The 17,891-nt window shown below is 41.1% G+C and overlaps 1 protein-coding gene across 2 annotated transcripts in view; it reads left to right on the top strand.

Moving 5' to 3' along the window:
* Positions 1-14,486, top strand: part of MBTPS2 (membrane bound transcription factor peptidase, site 2) — a 40,496-nt gene extending 26,010 nt beyond the window's left edge. The window contains exons 11-12 of one of the 2 annotated variants that reach the window (XR_009274391.1): positions 7,259-7,334; positions 8,628-8,697. Coding sequence is in view for 1 of the 2 variants with exons in the window: in XM_058799874.1 (XP_058655857.1) it covers positions 7,259-7,334; positions 8,628-8,850 (299 nt within the window). In the remaining variant the exon portion in view is untranslated. Of the gene's footprint in view, positions 1-7,258; positions 7,335-8,627 lie in introns of both variants that reach the window. The other variant, XM_058799874.1, reaches the window with a different exon arrangement.
* Positions 14,487-17,891: the final 3,405 nt, after the last annotated feature.

Here is a 17,891-nt window from a genome sequence, read left to right on the forward strand (position 1 = left end):
TAGAGATCATTTCCTCAAGCTTGACCAGCCACCTACTTCTGTTGTATCCAAGTCTTTTAAAATGAAAAACGCACTTCCTGGCTTTGGGCGTGTTTATGAGCAACGACAATCCATGGTGAAGGTCTTTCTGGTACACCCTGCTCTCTCAGTATTTCCATGCTTGTTTACCCTTATAACTGAGGATGATCCTTCATTGCTTTTAACCCAGGCTTAAAGGATTACACATACAGTTCTTCGGGAGACCACACAGACGTATCTCATGCCGTGCTGTCTGTCTCCTCCGTGGCATACATGCCCTTTCCCCCATGAAGAAGTTTTGCAAAGCTCTTTGGTCAACCTAGTCTACAAGTCACTTCCAATTAAAATTGTATCTGTTGTGAATCCTTCTCGATATTTGCTAATACCATCTAGCATGAGTCAACAAAAGAAATGTTATTTCCAGGTCAAAGGATTGTTTAATTAGAGTGGGAAAACAATGATTGTTTTCTCTCACCCGGGCTCATTGCTGTTCACCTCTTCCCAGCAGTGTCTTTGATTATGCCTGTAGAGCATAATTTCTGTAATTCTTTTGTTATTCCTCAGAGGACAGATTTGACTTCTACCATTAGGTTTGATCCATTACAACCACAAAATTCATTGCTTAATATTACAGTCTCTAAAGGTCAGTCCAGCAACTTCCTGAAGAGTTTCTCTGTGTTTGGAGCTTGCTTCAGCAGCAAGGTTTGGAGTTTAGATCCATGCAGGTGGCTGTCAGTGACAACAGTTTATTGTAACAGGAGGGAAGAAGGGCAATGATCCATTCTCAATGTAGCCATAATTTCAGGTTCAGGGTGGTAGTAGCCATTAAGTGTTTGTCAGGAGACAGTCAAGCTTTGAAACTCAAGTTTTGCAGTGTGTGTCTTTTGAAACCTTTGAATACACTGGCTGTCTCAGCCATTTTGCTATTTTGGCTCATGAGCAGGAGTTCTGATCAGATATTCTGATACCAGTCTTCAACTTGACAAGTGGTTTGCATTGGATATCACTTGACCTCTGCATACAGACAAATTCTGTAATGCAAGGCTGTAGAGCAGCCCCGCAGGAACACATCTGGGTGTCTTGGTGAGAGGTAAGCTGAACTTGAGCCAGCAGTGCCCTGGCAGCCAGGAGGGCCACCCGTGTCCTGGGGCCATCAGGGACAGCATTGCCTGCTGGGCAAGGGAGGAGGGGATTGTCCCTCTGCTCTGCACTGGGGCAGCCTCACCTCAGGTGCTGGGGGCAGTTTTGGGCACCACAATATAAGAAAGATATAAAGACATTAGAGTGCATCCAGAGGAGGGCTACAAAGAGGGGGAAGAGTCTAGAATGGAAGCTATTTGAGGAGCAGCTGAGATCACTTCCTCAGCCTGGAGGAAACTTCATCATAGTCTACAAACTCATGAGGGGAAGTGGAGGGGCAGACATTGATCTCTTCTCTTGGTGACCAGTGACAGAACCCCAAGAAATGGCCTGAAACTGTGCCAGGGGAGGTTTAGGTCAGATATCAGGAAAAGGTTCTTCACCCAGAATGTGGTCAGGCAGTGGAACAGTCTCCCCAGGGAAGCAGTCTTGACAGAGACTGTCAAAACACCAAGCTTGACAGAGTTCAAGCAGCATTTGGACAATGCTCTCAGGCACATGGTGTCTCTCCTGGGGATGTCTTGTGCAGGGCCAGGAGTTAGACTTGATGATCTTTGTGAGTCCCTTCCAACTCTGGATATTCTGATACTATACAAATACTTGTGTGAAGACTGTCCCTTTTATTGAGACAAAAAGCCAATCCCTGAAGCTGTTGGTTGTGTTTCTGTCAGCTCAACCCCTACACTGGCAGGCTCACCTTCAGCTTTGTCCAGAGGGCTGGGCCAGCAGGTTTGGGGGTGGAGGGAGCTGTTTCTGTTGTGGCTGGGGCTGGGCAGTTCCCACACCTGCTTGAGGGCAGCCAAAGGGGGGCAGGGGAACAGGGACAGTTCAGGGATTAGATGTGTGAGTTTCTTAGGGCTACTGCTGGGCAGGTTCAGGTATACTGGTCTGGCTGTCTGAGTGTGTGATCAGGCGGGCGCGTTCCTGCTGGTCTCCAGAGAGTTGCCTGTGGAGAGAGGAGGTGGCTGAGCTGCGGGTGAGGCACAGGGACTCTCCTCCACAGCAGGGCCCAGAGCTGGCAGGGCTCACTGCTGTGAGTGGAGCTGCTGGCACACCTTGGCAGAGGCATCACCAAGCAGAGGGACTCCTTCAGGCAGGTTCACTGGTCAGCAGGAGGTGCCAATGCATCTCTTGCTTTCTAGAGCAATATTACCCCCACTCTTTCTCATCCTGACTTTGTCTTGCCTCTGCCTGTCACTCATGAGAGCTGCTCTTATCCAGGCAGGCTCAATCTGAGCAAACACTGGCTCCAGTCCAAGTAGGCCCCCCAGAGAAGACCCAGAAAATAAGAGGCCAGTTAAAGCTGCCAACAGCTGCAAAAGCCTCAGCAGAGTTTTTCAACCAGCCACTAACTTGCTCCTGCACAGCAGCCTGACTAGAAGCACTTTGTGGCTGTGAGCTGCCTTTGAGAGAAGCAGGAGCTGTTAGGGGATTGATGACTCACCGTTTTTTGTCACACCAGCAGATTGTGAGAGAGCACACCAGTATCCCAGCTGTCACAGCAAGCACGACTAGCACTATGGCTACTATGCAGGCTTTTCCACGACAGAAAACACTTTCCATGTGGTCCTGGCCATTAGGAGCTTCTTTGGTTGTTTCTCCAGCCGTTTCTGCAGAGCAATTCAAAGTGTTAGCCTGTCTGCTGCCTATTTACCACTTGTGAACTTGCAGCATGTTTGATATCACCAGAATGTTCTTCTTTTCCCCCAGTGCTGGTCCTGGAGGCATACTCTAGAGGCATACTCCCACCCTTTGGGGATGGTTGTCCCTCTGAACAGGGCTCAAATGATCAGGAGTGGGGGGCATTGCTGCTTGGCCAGTCACTTCTTTGGCAAAAACTCATCAGGAAGTTCCACGTGGAATTCTCCCTCTCTGGGCCAGCTCCCATGCCCCAAGGGGATGGAGGCAGGCCTTCACAAGAGATCCTCTCCCTGTCTACCTTTTCCCCAGCATGTGCACCCCTTGCAGCCACTCTCAGGTTTCAGGATGTGTTTCCCCATAAGGGACCCCAGCAGGACTGCTCAGTACCTGCATGCTTTTGGTCTGCTTGAGGAGATTCACCAGCTTTCACATTCTTTTTTTTTCTCCAGACTTTGGTAGTACTGCCAAAAAGCAGATACAGGTAGAGCCTCAGCATGGCACAGGCACTGAGGATATAGGAGGATGGGGAGGTTCCCTCTAGCTTCCTTGCCCAATATACAAGTCAGAACACTAATGTGGACCTCAGCTCATGAGAGTGATCCTGCCTGGGGCTACTTTGGTAGCTTTGGTCACCTAGGTACTCAGGACAAGCTCTGGGATGGAGCTGCAGGGGAAGCGGTAAATGTACTTTCTTCTAGCTAACTTACCTGTGGGATTATGCATATGCTTGGTGGCTGCAGATTTCTGTGAGCCATCAGCCTCAGCATCTTAAAGAAAATTGCTCATTAGTAAGCTATTGACACATTAGTGATAATTGTTCTTTTAAAAGAAGGGACATTGAGAACTTACATGGTCCAAGCTCGCCCAAGGGCTCCAAACCATCTTTCCTCCAAGCTGCCAGAGAATCTGCTAGAGAATCAGCTAGAAGCAAACACAGAGAAGTGTTTCCATTGTGTGTTGGGATCTTCTGCTCTTGTGTACAGAAGCCCTGGATGGGGGTCAGGTAACAACGTGGGAGCCAGATGTCAGTGGATTGCCAGAGCTGCAGAGGACCTGGGGACCTCTGAGCTGGCAGTTCAACACTCTTCAAGCACAATGTGCAACCCCCCTGGAGGAGAGATGAACCCTTGGGACTCTCTTAACAGGAGAGTGCTCACACAGAGGAAACCTTCACTAAAGCACTGGAGGGAAGACCCCACTAGCCCATGAAAGGCTGGACCAGTGCTGGCAGCTTACCTGCTTCCTGTGATTTCTGTGGAGCATAGTTGGCAGCCCGAGAATGCAGGACCATCAAGAGAACAAGGAGGGAGAGGAAAAGACGCTGGACGAGGGCCATGGTCCCCCTTCCACCACACTGCTGCTGCTGCAGTTGGGGTTGGGGGCTGAGCAGTTGGTTGTTATGGCCAGTGCAGTGCCATGGAGTTCTGTGACCTCATGGTCTTCTGCAGCCAGGGCAGGGCTGTGTGGGGATGGAACTTGGGGTGCTCCTGGGAAGCTGCCCTCCCAAGCAGGGGAGCACATCCCATAGGGCAGCTCCATCCAAGGGCTGGGACACGGCCTTCCCACTGCAAAATCAAGTACACCTTCTACAAGTCTGCAGACAATGCCAAGCTGAGTGGTGCAGTTGGAACACCTGAAGGATGGCAAGTCATCCAATGGGACCTGAACAAACTTGAACCCTCATGAGGTTCAATAAGACCAAGTTCAAGGTCTTGCACCTGCTCTGGGGCAATCCCCTATATCAAGCTGCAGAAGGCTGTAGTGTCTGCTTGGTTAACAATAATTTTTAAAATAAGACTAAAAGAGTATTTTAATAAAATACTGCATTTAGTTGAGTAATTCTGTATGTAGAATAGGTAAAAGAAAAAAAAATGTATCTTTGGGGCTTTTTTGTGGTTCAACTATTTTTTTACTTGATACTAAAAACTGCTCAAAAACCACATAGAATGTTTCAAAGAACTTCCCAGTTGTATCTCTGATAATCAGTGGCTTATCATACAGGCTTTCTTCTAGAAAGAGATTAGATACAATGAAGAAATTCTTCACTAAACACGGTGAGGCACTGAAACATGTTGCCCATAGAAATGGTGGCTGCCCCATCCCTGGTAGTGTTCAAGGCAAGGCTGGATGGGGTTTTGAGCAACCTGGTCTAGTAGATGTTCCTGCCGGTGCCAGGGAGGTTGGAACAGAATGATGTTTAAGGTCCCTTCCTACCCAAATCATTCTATGATTCTGCGATTGACTTGACTTTCTGACTTTCTGAGCTGGGTAGTATCCAGGATTTCTGTCTGTTGTGGTCTTCACTCTGTCATCCAACAGACTTATTTTCTCTCAGTTCCCCTAAGTCAAAGGTCAGTCTTAAGCTTTAAGCAAAAACATGACTTTCAAGCACACTGGCAGTTTGGATACTGAATAGCTCTCTGCTTGCTGCCACACCAAGCCCATTCTTTTTTTGGTTCTCCTTGCTGTCCATATCTTTCCAACCCATGGTGTGTTTGTTGGCTGGACTTCTCAGAAGAGCATCTATTAACAGAAGAAAATGTCTTTATGTGGCTGAATGGACAATATTCTCTGCCTTATGTGACTTTAGAACTGCTTTCCCCTGTCTTTGTTACTGTGTCCTTGAATTCTTTAGTGAACCTGAAGAAATCTGATCTCACTCTTAAGGAAGACATACTTAGCAGTACTTTTGGTATGTTATGTTCCCAGTGTTCTCTTAGCCTATGGTTAAAATTTCTCCAAGGGTGGGTTAAACTGTCCTTGGAAGTTCCTTTCCCAAGGGGTGTTTGTATTGAGTGGATTTGAACTCTTGCCTTCAAATATCTCTCTGTGAGGTATATATTTCTTATGGTTATAACTATTCTCCACACAGGTAGGGAAAATTCAGGCCATTGTGGCTGGCAACTCACATCTGAAGTCATTCTTTAAAGACAGAGAGTATTGGTGATACTCTGCAAGTTAATTCTCCAGGTGGTTTTCTAATTCTGCATTAATTTACCCTAACCTCTTCCTTCTGGGGATAAGAGCCTGCTGTGCCTTCCTTTTAGTAGGAAAGGCATTCTTCTTGCAGCTATCACAGAATGGTTCTCAAATAGTCCCTTGTGCTGGCAGACCCTGAATGGGTGGAACATCCCTGTACTAACATAGTGCCTTCTGGCAGGTCTCAAACTACTGCAATTGCCCTGAAGAATGTCTCAGAAACATTTGACATGCAGTCTACTGAAGGTTCATGTACACCTTCAAAGAACAGTGTGCAGAGTAATAAAGTAGTCAAGATCATGTGATCCTTGACACTGCAATTTTCCAGTCACTATTTTTATGGATGCCAAGTCCCACCTCCCAGGTTTTTGAGTTGCACCAAGATATATCTTGAAGTCACTTATCATCTGAACAGAAGAGAAGCTACTTATGTACTGACTATGATGCCCTGTGAAGGCTGATCTAGAACAGAGGCTAGACAGAGTTAAAGAATAAAGTAGGGATTTATTAAAAGGCCTCAATGGATACACCTTGGGCAGTACAAGAGCCCAGCCAGGACTACACCCAAGATGAACCTAAAATGGTCACAAAATGGATGACTGGTCACAAGGTCTCTCACTTTTATGAGTTCTGGTCCATTGGCATATTGGAGTTAATTGTCCAATTATAGCTTTAGATTATGAAGTCCTATACTGCTTGTTTTTCTCTCTTCATTCCACCATTGGTTATGCTCTTGGGCCTGAAATTTGGGTCTGTTGTCCTTGGTCCCCAGCTAAAGAAGGAATTGTTTTGTCTACCTACTCTGTGAAGAGAGCTTACTATCCCCTGATATGAACCCTAGACCCAGACCCGTACACTAAAGCAGTACAGAATTTGAAAAATATAAAAGCTAAAACCTGAGGCATCAGCTTACTGGTGATGTGGGATGCAGCTGTGAATCCCCTTGTAGCCTTTGCTTTCTCAGAGGGACTTTGGAATTCTGCTCTCCATCTCCCCCTCTCCTGGTACACTATGAGCTCGGCCTCATGGGCTGGGGGGATCTTCTGCAGGTACTGCCAGAGAAAATTTTTTCTGGCCAAAAAATACACTCACTGTGTGCATCCACTGTATGCATGTGGACTGCATATGTTGAAAAAGTCTGGTAACTATAATGTCTTTTCTTTGAAAAATACTGGAGTCATACAGTTGGGTCTTTATGACTAAGGATGCCTCTAAAAATATGTACTTTACATCTAGTTTTACTGAAATGCTGATTGTGCTTTGTGTAGTGACTTTACTGTGACAGTGGACACATTTAAGAAAAATATAATAGCTGCACTCTTGTAAAAACAAAAAAACCTAATCAAACCCTTATTGAGATTGATTATTTGTCCTGGAAGAGGGTCATTTCACATGTGATTTTTCTGCAAAATTATAATCTAAAATTCATAATTTTATAACCCTGGAATGACTTTTCCTGCTTTGTGTATTTTCATTTCAGTAAGTCTCAGCAGTTTTGTACCACGACAAAACTTTTTAAGTATCGATCTGCCTGTGGTGATAGAGACATTTTGCAAGTATCCTTTGAAGTATGTTTGTTCTTTTAAGGTAAGAAGGGAGCTGTTCAGAATTCAGTGACCTAAAAGCTTCAGTTGGATGTCGTTTTAGACAGGATGCCCTAAAATACTTCTGTAGAGATTTGACATCATTATCCCATCGCTGCATTGATTATTGTCCATGTGCCAAGCTAAAAATGAAATCTCTCACTTTCTTGTGCTTAAGAGCATATTTTTGGTCAGTGTTTTTTTTAACTCTTGAGGGTGAGCCTTAACAGATGTGACAAGAAAGCCAAAGTAAGCCTGAATTTAAGTCAGGAAAAAAGCTATGTGCTTGCTAGCTTTGCAATATCAAAGTTTTATTATTTTTGTGTCATTATACTGAACTAAATAAGAGGATATGGCAGTTTTGTTTTTTTCTTCAAAAGAAAATAGAATAACTGTTCAAAAAACAGGATAATTCAATTAACTCTTGCTTATTAATGAACAAGATTATATATATACACATAGATTAGTAGACTTGAATGTGGGTAATCTAGGAATCCTTAGCCTTAGGAACTGAAATGTTTATGTATGGCCATAGAATAACTAAACTGTGTAGTTCAGTTTGATAAAAGTCCATAGAAGCAGAGGAAAGGTACCACATAAGCTGCTGTTTTCTGAGAGCACATCAAGGTTCACTCTGCCCCAGCTGCTTTCTGGCTGTGTTCTTGCCAGGCTGTTCAGGATGGAGGTGGGTACTGCAGTTAGCAAGCCTTTAACCAGCAGTGAAAATTGCCTGCCCGTGCCTCATTCCCACGTGCACACACATGTACAGAAATCCACTCAGCTTTCCTGGCTAACAGGTAGGTAAGAGAGATAGGTCAGATTTCTGATGATATTCTAGTCATTTACTAGGGGGTGTTTTGGAAAATATTCCTAATCATGATTTCATACTTGGGTCTAGAATACCTTCTTAGTTCAGGCATGGCATCAGAGCTATAAACTTCCTCCAAAACCACACAAAGCAAGCAAAGAAGATGGTGGTTTTGCTGTCTCCTGCTTTCACTCAAGTTGTGAGGAGTGCAGGTTTAAGTATCCAAACTTAGCTCTTAAAAAACAAAAATCTGTAAAGGCAATTCCCTGAGTGGGTATGTTATGGCATAAAACTAATTTTACTCATATAATTTCTGTGAAACAGAATGGTAGCTAGAAAAATAATCTTTGTATGTCTCTCTCTGAATACTAGAAATGCAATACATATATCTCTATTTTTTATTAATTTTTTTAGCATTTTCTCAGATACTTTCAATGAACCTTAACTAATTCCACCAGGTACCTCATCTCACTATCAGGAGCACTGGCAGTTATCAATGCTGTGCCCTGCTTCGCTTTGGATGGTCAGTGGATATTAAATTCCTTCCTGGAAGCCACACTGAGCTCCCTAATTGTAGAAAAACAAAACAGAGAGCTTGTTGGCTTTTTGATTTTGCTTGCTGGGAGTGCACTTTTGGCTGCCAATGTTGCACTGGGACTTTGGATGGTGACGGCGCGATAGAACATCGGATATTCTTCCATCAGTTCTCAAAGTACACAGAAATAATGAATACATTACATTTCAAAATGTGTCCAGTACTGAGATTGAAATAATTCCCTTAATATGACACTGAAAGAACAATCAACTGCTGGTTGCTGTTTTAATTTAAAACTTTATAACACCATGCCTGTGATCATGGGAAATGTAGTAGGAAAAAGTAGGGGCCTTTTTATTTACTCTTTAAGCTCTGTATTTATTCTGGAGAAATTTCATTTTAAGATTTCATAGGAAAAAATCAGACTTCATTAATTCAGATCTCAAAATAAGGGAATTATTTTGCCTCAAACATTTGTAAAGTGGGAGAAAAAAACAGTTTTGTTTTATAAATTAAATAATTGTCTGTGTAGGCTTTGATAATTTCTTAATCAGCATAGTCTTCAGTGACTTGTTTTGGTTTTTTTTTAGTCTGGTATTCTGCCAAACTGGATTTTAAGAAGCCCTAAAGTCTGTTCTCAAAATGGGGAAAAGCTAGGTAAATGCCTACCATGTGTTAATGGGGAGAGAGCAGCCATTTGGGTTAATGGCTTTCCTTTCCACCTGGCTAAAATGACTGGAGGAATGTTGTCCTCAGGATGTAGAAGAGGGGTGCCAATGTCTGCTAAAAATGAAGCATGTGGGGGGATAACAAAGCCCACATGTTTGTGTTGCTTACACTTTCAGTTGTATGTTATCAGACACAGCTGAAGTTTTATTAAAGGCAATATTTGTCAGCAATAGCTACAAGATAACTGAAATTTAGTTTCTGAGTGCTGAAGTATGCTGTGCACAGTTTTCCTGAGTGATATGTAATGTTTGTGGTGTTTTACTCAGAAAATAATACTGTATTCGACCTGTTCACAGTTGAAAGTGAAACCTGTTGTTTTTATGGTGTCTATCTTCTAATGCTATGCATGCAATATGTACAGTAACTCACTGATGGTTTTCTGTATTTCAAAGGGTAATTCTCCTTTGCTAGGATTCATTCTGTTCAAAGATAGCTAACAAAGATATTTAGCTTGTCTTAGACATGAATTATTTAGAGAAGAAGATGATTGAGACTTGTACTATTTAAACATTTGGCTTTGCTTTCTGAGATGAATACAGACCATTTCCTTGTTCTTAAATCAACAGTGGAAGGATAGTCAGTGTTTACTGACTGGAGTATGTCTGATGTGCTTTGAAGTTCTTTCGATTTGCAATGTTTTGTACCCAATAGGATTATATATTTCATGTCTTTTCCTCCTGTGATATATTGCCTAGTTTATCTAAACCAGGTTCAGTCAGAGCCTTGCCTCAATATAGGCTGATATCTAAACAAAAATGCTCTGGTTTGGGAGCCTAAATATTTGGAATAGAAAATTTTAGAAAAATACCCTGCAACTTCTGCCTGATACAGTGTTCCCCATAGGGAGCAGCTCAGAATTCCTTTAAAGAATGGCCTTTCCACCAGGAACTGAAGTGGAACCAAAGCTCACAGATCCTGGCTTGCAGGGAGCACTGAAACATCCAGGACCAGGTAAAATAGATTCTTTTGGCACTTGAGGTGAAAGCCTGGATATTTTCAAAGGGGGCTGAGCCAAATTCCTGGTGTTGCTGCACAAATTTATAACTCTACGATGTTTGCATTTGCCCACTGATGTGTACTTTTGCACAGTAACTTTCACACTTCAGATGCACTCCTTTCCTACAATGATGCAAGCAGTAATGATTAAATAAACCATGTTTATTTCTTTGTTGTTGGCTAGTTTACATCCACTTCCAGCACTGCCACTGGCTGGGTGGCCCCTTGAAGTTCACCTCTGTGGGGTGGCTGGCCTGTGCCTCTCCTTTTCAGTCATTTCAACCCAGGCAAACTGGGACAGGTCCTTGTAGGAGAGAGTGAACCCTTCAGTCCAGTGTGAGCTGGCCCCTTTGGGGACCATTAAAAGTAAAACAAAGTGCAAGAAAGGAAAAGCAAACTACACTCTGTAAGTCTAACTTGTCATCACTCCTGGAAACACAGAGAGTCAGGGTAGCAGATGGGCCACTCTGCCATCCCTCAGTGGGCAGGAGGACAGGAGCAGCCTGGTCCTTGCACAAGGCCTGGCTCTGAGACTGTTCCAGACTGCCCTCTCACATCAGTGGCTGTTTACTGACCTGAGCTCTTCCTTTCAGTGGCTCTATAACACTTTCCTCTGTATCATCCAATCTACAGTGCAAAATAATTTGGACTTAGAAGTTTTAATGTAGTTTAGTAAGATAGGATATTGACTTTCAAAACATGTCAAGTTTGATATTTATTTATTCATGTTGACTACAATGGCTTGGAACAATCCTTTAGCATAGTGCCTCTCATGGAAATGTAGGCAACAGATTTGGGAAAACCCAAAGCTTCTGAATTGGCATGCACAAATTTCATTTGCTATAATGAGGCTGGCTGGCTGTTCCTGGTTATTTAGTGTGCTACCAAAACATGAAGTTTTATCAAATGAAGCAAAAGTCAGTGTACTTTACACAGTCAGTGAAAGCCACAGTTCTACTGAGTAGAACTTCAGTCTGTGTCTGACCTCATAAGGAAGAAGAGGGTAGAGAAGCCATTGGTCATGGCTTTAGCAAAACAGACCCACTAGTGCCCTGTAAAGACTCTAGATACCATGTATGGAAGAGAGAGGACTAGAAGTGCTTAAAAATAATTCATGAGTCCATTCCTCCACATGCTAAAATTTGACTGAGTAAGGGTTGATTTAGGTATGTACAGAATCTTTACATAAAGACTTTAGGCAAACTGAGTATAAATGGTGACCCAGCACATCTTAGATTAGTGTAGACAAAGGTAATAGTCAGGTTGGACTACTCTTTTAAGAAGAAGTTGTTCAGTGGGTCCATTTCATTCTCTATAATCCTGACATATGGATTACATTCTGATAAGCATGTGCCATATGTACACTCACTGGGATGATTTTTCCTTGGGTTTTGGTCATTTATTTAGCAAGAGAAAACACAAAAGTACAGAGTGATTTTTGTGTGTTGGATTTTTACATCAGTATTTCTGATGTGTGTTTTGTTTTTGTAAAATTAGAAAGTCCTTAAATCAAATCCTTCTACATCTTATTCTAATTAGCCCCTCAGAATCTTTACTACAGAATCCATCAATATAATTTTAGGGCATATTGACTGGACTATAAAACAGCACTCTTAAAGATTGGATGGCTGCTATTATTTATGTATATACTATGCATTTTAAATCTGTATCAGATGGAAAAAGTAATGTCTAATATTCAGAAATGTTATACTTAGCTTTTGTTTGAAAATTTCCAGAAGAATTCCATAATTATAATCATTGTTCTACTTTTTTTAAATGAAATTGTTTTTTTATATCAGCAAATATTTACATAGCATTTTCTGATAGTGCATGATATGACATGAAAATGGCAAACTCCTTAGCATGGGGGACGTTACATGTTCTTTGCTAACTTGGGAATTTAAAAACAGCTTGCTTCTGTACAAATTAAATTATAGAGGCTTCTGTAGAAAAAGTATAGGCAAACTTGCAGATTAGTCATCCCAAATTATGAGCCACGGTGGAAAATGTGTTAACTCATCCTTTTTATTTAGAATGAAACAACCATGTTATTAGTTTCTGTGACAACCATGTTAATAGTTAATGTGGTAATTTTACATTTGTGGATATGTGTGTACACATACATTTGTGTAACAGATACACACATAGCCATAGGGTGGATTAGTGCTTTTTTAGGGATAGCTTACAGCAATCCTCCATATCCTGCAATGTAGGCTTTTGTTTTTCTTTTTCCACCTCTCTGTGAATTCTCTCTATGGTTTTCTCTGGATTTAAAAAGAGAAACTTATGTTTTCTTCCCAAAAGCAATTCTTAACTTCTTTATTAACAGAAGACAAGTGATGGGTTCATGATGTAACCACAGCTGCATGAGTTTTGTTCAGCTGATGTTTAAAGCATGTTTTTTATTGCTGTGAAGCCTCAGCTACAAGCATGGTAAACACAGATTTTTCAGAGCAACTAAAAAAGGTCAGCCTTCACTCTTTACTGCTGCTGTTTGTGCTGTTCTGGAGAACTGGGATGAACAAGGCTCTGAGAGCATAGTGAAGAAATAAAGTTTTCAGGACAGAACTCTCCATGGCAGTCAGGGTGTTTCAGCTTTCTTTTAATGAGGATATGTTTTGTTTAGTTTAGCACATCAGCAATCCCAGCATTCCCATACTTCCCATACATTTTACGTGATGCCAAAGGGTGACCTGTAGGAATATTTTTTAAATAAATTATGTATGTCTTACAAATTCAGAGCTTTCATACACATCTGGATGTCACTAATGACAGATGAAGAAGGCTTATAAAGGTTTATATAGCCTTGTCTGTATTTAACTGTTTTTAAAATATGTCAGTTAAACTCTAGATATAAGTACATATTTGTAAAATATGCTTTCTGTACACCTGCATTCAGACCAATTTCCACAACCAGTCTTGCCTCAGCTTTGTTCTTGTAATTTTGTGAGTAAGGTATCTTGAACCTTAACACAGGTAAGACCCAATATTGGCAAATATTTTATACCCTCTTGGTCCTGAATTTCATGTGACATATTCTATTGATTAGTTATTTAATGTGACTGAGTTACCTGGGATACACACCCTGCACAGTGCAGCATTTGGGAACATTGCACTGGGGACTGCCACAAAACAGCAGCTCTGTGACTCCTGGGCCTTGGGCTCATCCACTCCATCATGTGAAGAGCAGATGGCAGCATTTAAGGGCAGTGAAGGACTTGAGTTCATGGCAGCTTTATGAAACTTTCACACTGCTGACCTGGTGTGAAAGGACAGGAACAAAGAGCAGGATATGACACTGCAATTCCTTTCATTCCATTTACATTGTCATGAAACCCGAAAAGAACTTGTAATTAACATTTCAGAGCAGGAAGATATGTTTTCCAGCCTTTCACTGAATCATTCAGTGACTGGTGGTCAAACTTTTTTCTTAACACTTTGTCATTCCTTCAATAAATATGTGCTGATAAGTAGCATGAGTAGTTGAAGCATATTTTGTAAAATGGACTTGGGTATTTCTCACCTCTGGATGTTCATCCTGGGATGGTTTTTGTAGCATCATAGTATAATTGATCTTCATTGATACTGGTTGAAAGTTTGGAGGCTATTTCCAAGCCTATTTGGAAAATCTATTTCCAAGTTGTTTGTTAATATTTTAAATTCATCTTTTCCTTACATTACTTTGTTTTTAGATTGCATATACTCAGTTGATCTTAACTGAAGCCTGTCAATGGAATATGTATTGTTTAAAAATTCACTGTGGGATTTTTTTTCCTTCTACATGGCCTTATTTTTCACACTGACTCACAGCTGTGGAATGTTAGATTTCTAGACCCTTTGTTCCCACTATGCATTGTTCATGATCATGGGTTTTTTAAAAAACAGGAAAAAAAGAAAGCTTCATTTTGAAAATGTCAGCTAACAAATATATGGAACACTGAATAATGTATTGTGGTTTTGTTTTGCTTTTTTCTCTATTTAATTAACCAAACAATAAGTATTGTTTTCTATGTATGATAAATGTATCCTGCAAATAAATTCATTGTCTGATTGTTGATGTGCTTAAGTCTGTTTTTAAAAATAAGGTAGAGTGACATAATTCCTTACTAGTGGTAATTGCCATATTCTGTCATATATTCTGTTCTCTTCATATGTGATACATATATTCTCTCTGGGTACCAACAAGATACACCATCCTTTTCAGTATCTGACCACCTAAAAATAATAACTATAACTTTATTCTCCCTTATTTATCAGCTTATCACAGTAAGTAGTAGTTGAAATACTGCATGCTGGATGTCAAGGTAAGCAAAACCACTGCTCTGGCCAGTCCTGTGTGAAGAACTTAGAACATCAGCTCTTCCAAGGTGAACTCACATAGGACAACCTCTGATTTGTTTATCCAGGCCAGCCCAGAGCTGGGCACATCCCCTGGGTCTGGACAGGTTTCCTTGGATGTCCAGGTGGTGTCCGGGCTGTGCTGGCACCCAGCTCTGTGTGGGAGGGAAGTGTGGTTGCTGTTCCTTGAGCAAGCTCATCTGGAGCCAGCCAGGTTATTTGTTCTGAGAACTGAGCCAGCCTTTGTTGCCTGTTGGACACGCTGTTACTGTATACAAGCAGAGCTGTTTCAGCAGTTGTGGCTTTGTTCCCAGATAAAAGATTGCCATGACAAATGGACACAAAGTACAGATTGGACACATTGGTAGGATTTCCCAGATAGGTTGCTATGCAGTTTTTACAATTTTCTGAATTGCATTTCTCTGGCATGAGGAGATGAGATCCCTTTCCTCCTACCCATGTTAAAGCTAGATACAATAGCATTTTTTTTTCTGAAGCATGTAAGCTTTTAGGAGAGTTCTGAGGTTTCTCAGTTGGTTTTGAAAAGCTTTTCCTTTATTGTGATGAGGTAGGTTCCTCTTGTAATCTGGAAAAACAATCAATTATATCCTAATGTCATCCTGAGGAATGTTGCCTTATTCACTAATGTAATTTCAGGGTAAAATTTAAAAAGAAAGCCTGTATCTACAAGTCTTATTGCTGGTAACTTTATAAAGAAAGCTAAATATAATTCTTCCTGTGATCATACCAGTTTGAACCACCAAGCAGAAGCATTCCTAAGTATCTGCACTGAACTCAAATATTTTTAAAGTACTTTTATGATCTTCTGATGTGACCTACACAACAAAATAAAATTTAAGGTTTGATTCTAATCTTATGGTGGTAAACAGATAATTCACAACATTTATGAGGACTTAGCTGATAAATGTCTTGTAGCTGGACCAAAATTTCCCCCTTTTTTTTTACCTCAGAGAGATGTGGGTCAGATGTTTGCTTTCATACTTTTAAGGCTCTGCTGTTGTTGAAATATAGTTGGATATTAATACCAATTATCTATCATATTATTTACATCTATGATTAGTTCTACCTCTTTTTAGTTCTTTGCAAGTATTTTAGTGGCTGCATTCTATATCACTGCCACTTCTGCCTGTCTTGAAAACACATGGTCCTACATCCTTTTTTATTTCCCCCTCAAAGGAATTTTCCAAACTGAAAATAAATACTTTTTTCCCTTTTTTTCTTTTTAATGTCGTCCTTTTAACTTGTTATTTCATTACAAAAGTTCCTGTCCTTTTACCTTTTATGGCTCTTGGAGGACATCTATTAAAATATTACCAGATATTTTTTTTAATTTCCCCAAACCAACTGAATTTGATTCAGTTGCCCACGCAGGCATCTGTTGTGGTCTGAGATATCCTAAGGTGTTCTTAGGTTAAAAATCTGACTTGAAAGAACATTTTGAAACTCATCCCCCACTTGTCTCCTTTTGTCTCCTGGTGGATGAGTCCCAGGGTTTCTGAGATCTCCACATGGGGCTTCCAGATGTGGGTGAGACCCTACAGGAGATCAAAGACATTCTGGACCAGCTGCTGGATACTTGGAGAGGTACCTGAAGGCATTTTGTATCGCACCAGATGCTTGCACGTGGGCAACAAATCAAGCCAAACAGATTCCTTTCCTTCCTTGCATTTTTTTTCTTTTTGGCTTATGAATTACAGTAGACTATGAGGCTTTTTGAGCAAGTATATCTGACATAAAATTCATCTAAGCTTTTCGGTTTATGCAGAACAGTGTGATCCAGACTGTTACAAATGTCAGGCTGGCAGAATACATTTATTCTCCTCCTGCACTGACCTGAGGCCTGGAAGCAGCAGAAATTAGTGCTGCTGCCTCACCTAGGCAAGGAAAAGGAAGGCTGATGTTGTGAGGAAAGTCCCATCAGTCTCAGGCTGTGGAGGCACCAGGTAGAGACAAGGCATTGAGGGGGCTGTGATCATCTCTGCCAAGTGCCACAACTTTGCATTTGACTGGATTTAACTTGCAGGAGAAAAGAAGGGAGACTTACAATTAAAAATATGATAAAGTCAGGGAAAGCAGTGATAGAAAGGTGGTTTTTTCATTTACAGAATCATTAATAACTCCACAGTAAGCATTTTTACTGCTTTTTTTTTTTTTTCCATTGAAGCTTTCATAGAGCTGAACTGCAACCAGACCTAACTTCAGTCATTGGTAGAAACACATTGGTAGCAGGATCAGAGGGGCAATAAAAGCCTGTCCTAGACAGCAGTTTAGGGTGTTCAGACTTCAGAGATTTGTCCCTCTCCGTGACTGAGGATCAGGACCAATCTGACTTTCAGTTAGTCTGGATGCAAAGTCAGAACTTTTCTCCTCCTGTTTCCAGAGTCCCCCTTCAGCATGAGTTAACCTTACAAATGCAATTATTAAGAAAATAAAATTTTTAAATGTTTTGCCCCTTGGCTCTGTTTTCATTCCTGTAGCTATTTGAATAACTAGCAGATACTTGGCCAAACCACCTGTATCTCTACCACTGCTGCAAAATCAACAAAGATTATGAATGTGCATTATAAACCACAAGTTCCTGGGTACTTGCCAGTGGTTATACCAACATTTTTTTTCCTTCACTTTGACTGTTTACTGCTCTTTATTAGATGCTGGAATTTATTCCCTGGAAATGTTCTGGCACTTGCAGTGCTAAATGTGCTGCAGTGCTGAAGGAAGGAAAAAATGGGGAACCTAAACTTGCATAGTGTGCTTTTTACAACGAAATTCACTGTTGTGTTTAGTGAACCAACACAGATAAGATTATTTTATCATAGATAAAAGCTCTGGTTATTTTTCCAGCATTTATATTCAAGGGTACTGCTAAGGAGAGCATTTCAGTAGTTAACCTAACTGGCCTCTGTGTACCACTGACCTCTGCAATTAAATGGAGCTGAACCAGAAGTTAGATCAGAAGTTAAAATATTACTGTCATTGTTGTGAAAACTTCAGCATATTATCAAATGGTAATTTTTCATCAAAATGCAGAAATATATTGTTCAGTTGAGATGTCAACTAACTGGAACTGCACCAATTTTTTAACCTCCTTTTTTATTTCATTTTG

This window comes from Ammospiza caudacuta, chromosome 2, assembly GCF_027887145.1.
Source record: "Ammospiza caudacuta isolate bAmmCau1 chromosome 2, bAmmCau1.pri, whole genome shotgun sequence".
In the NCBI taxonomy this organism is placed as follows: Eukaryota; Metazoa; Chordata; class Aves; order Passeriformes; family Passerellidae; genus Ammospiza; species Ammospiza caudacuta.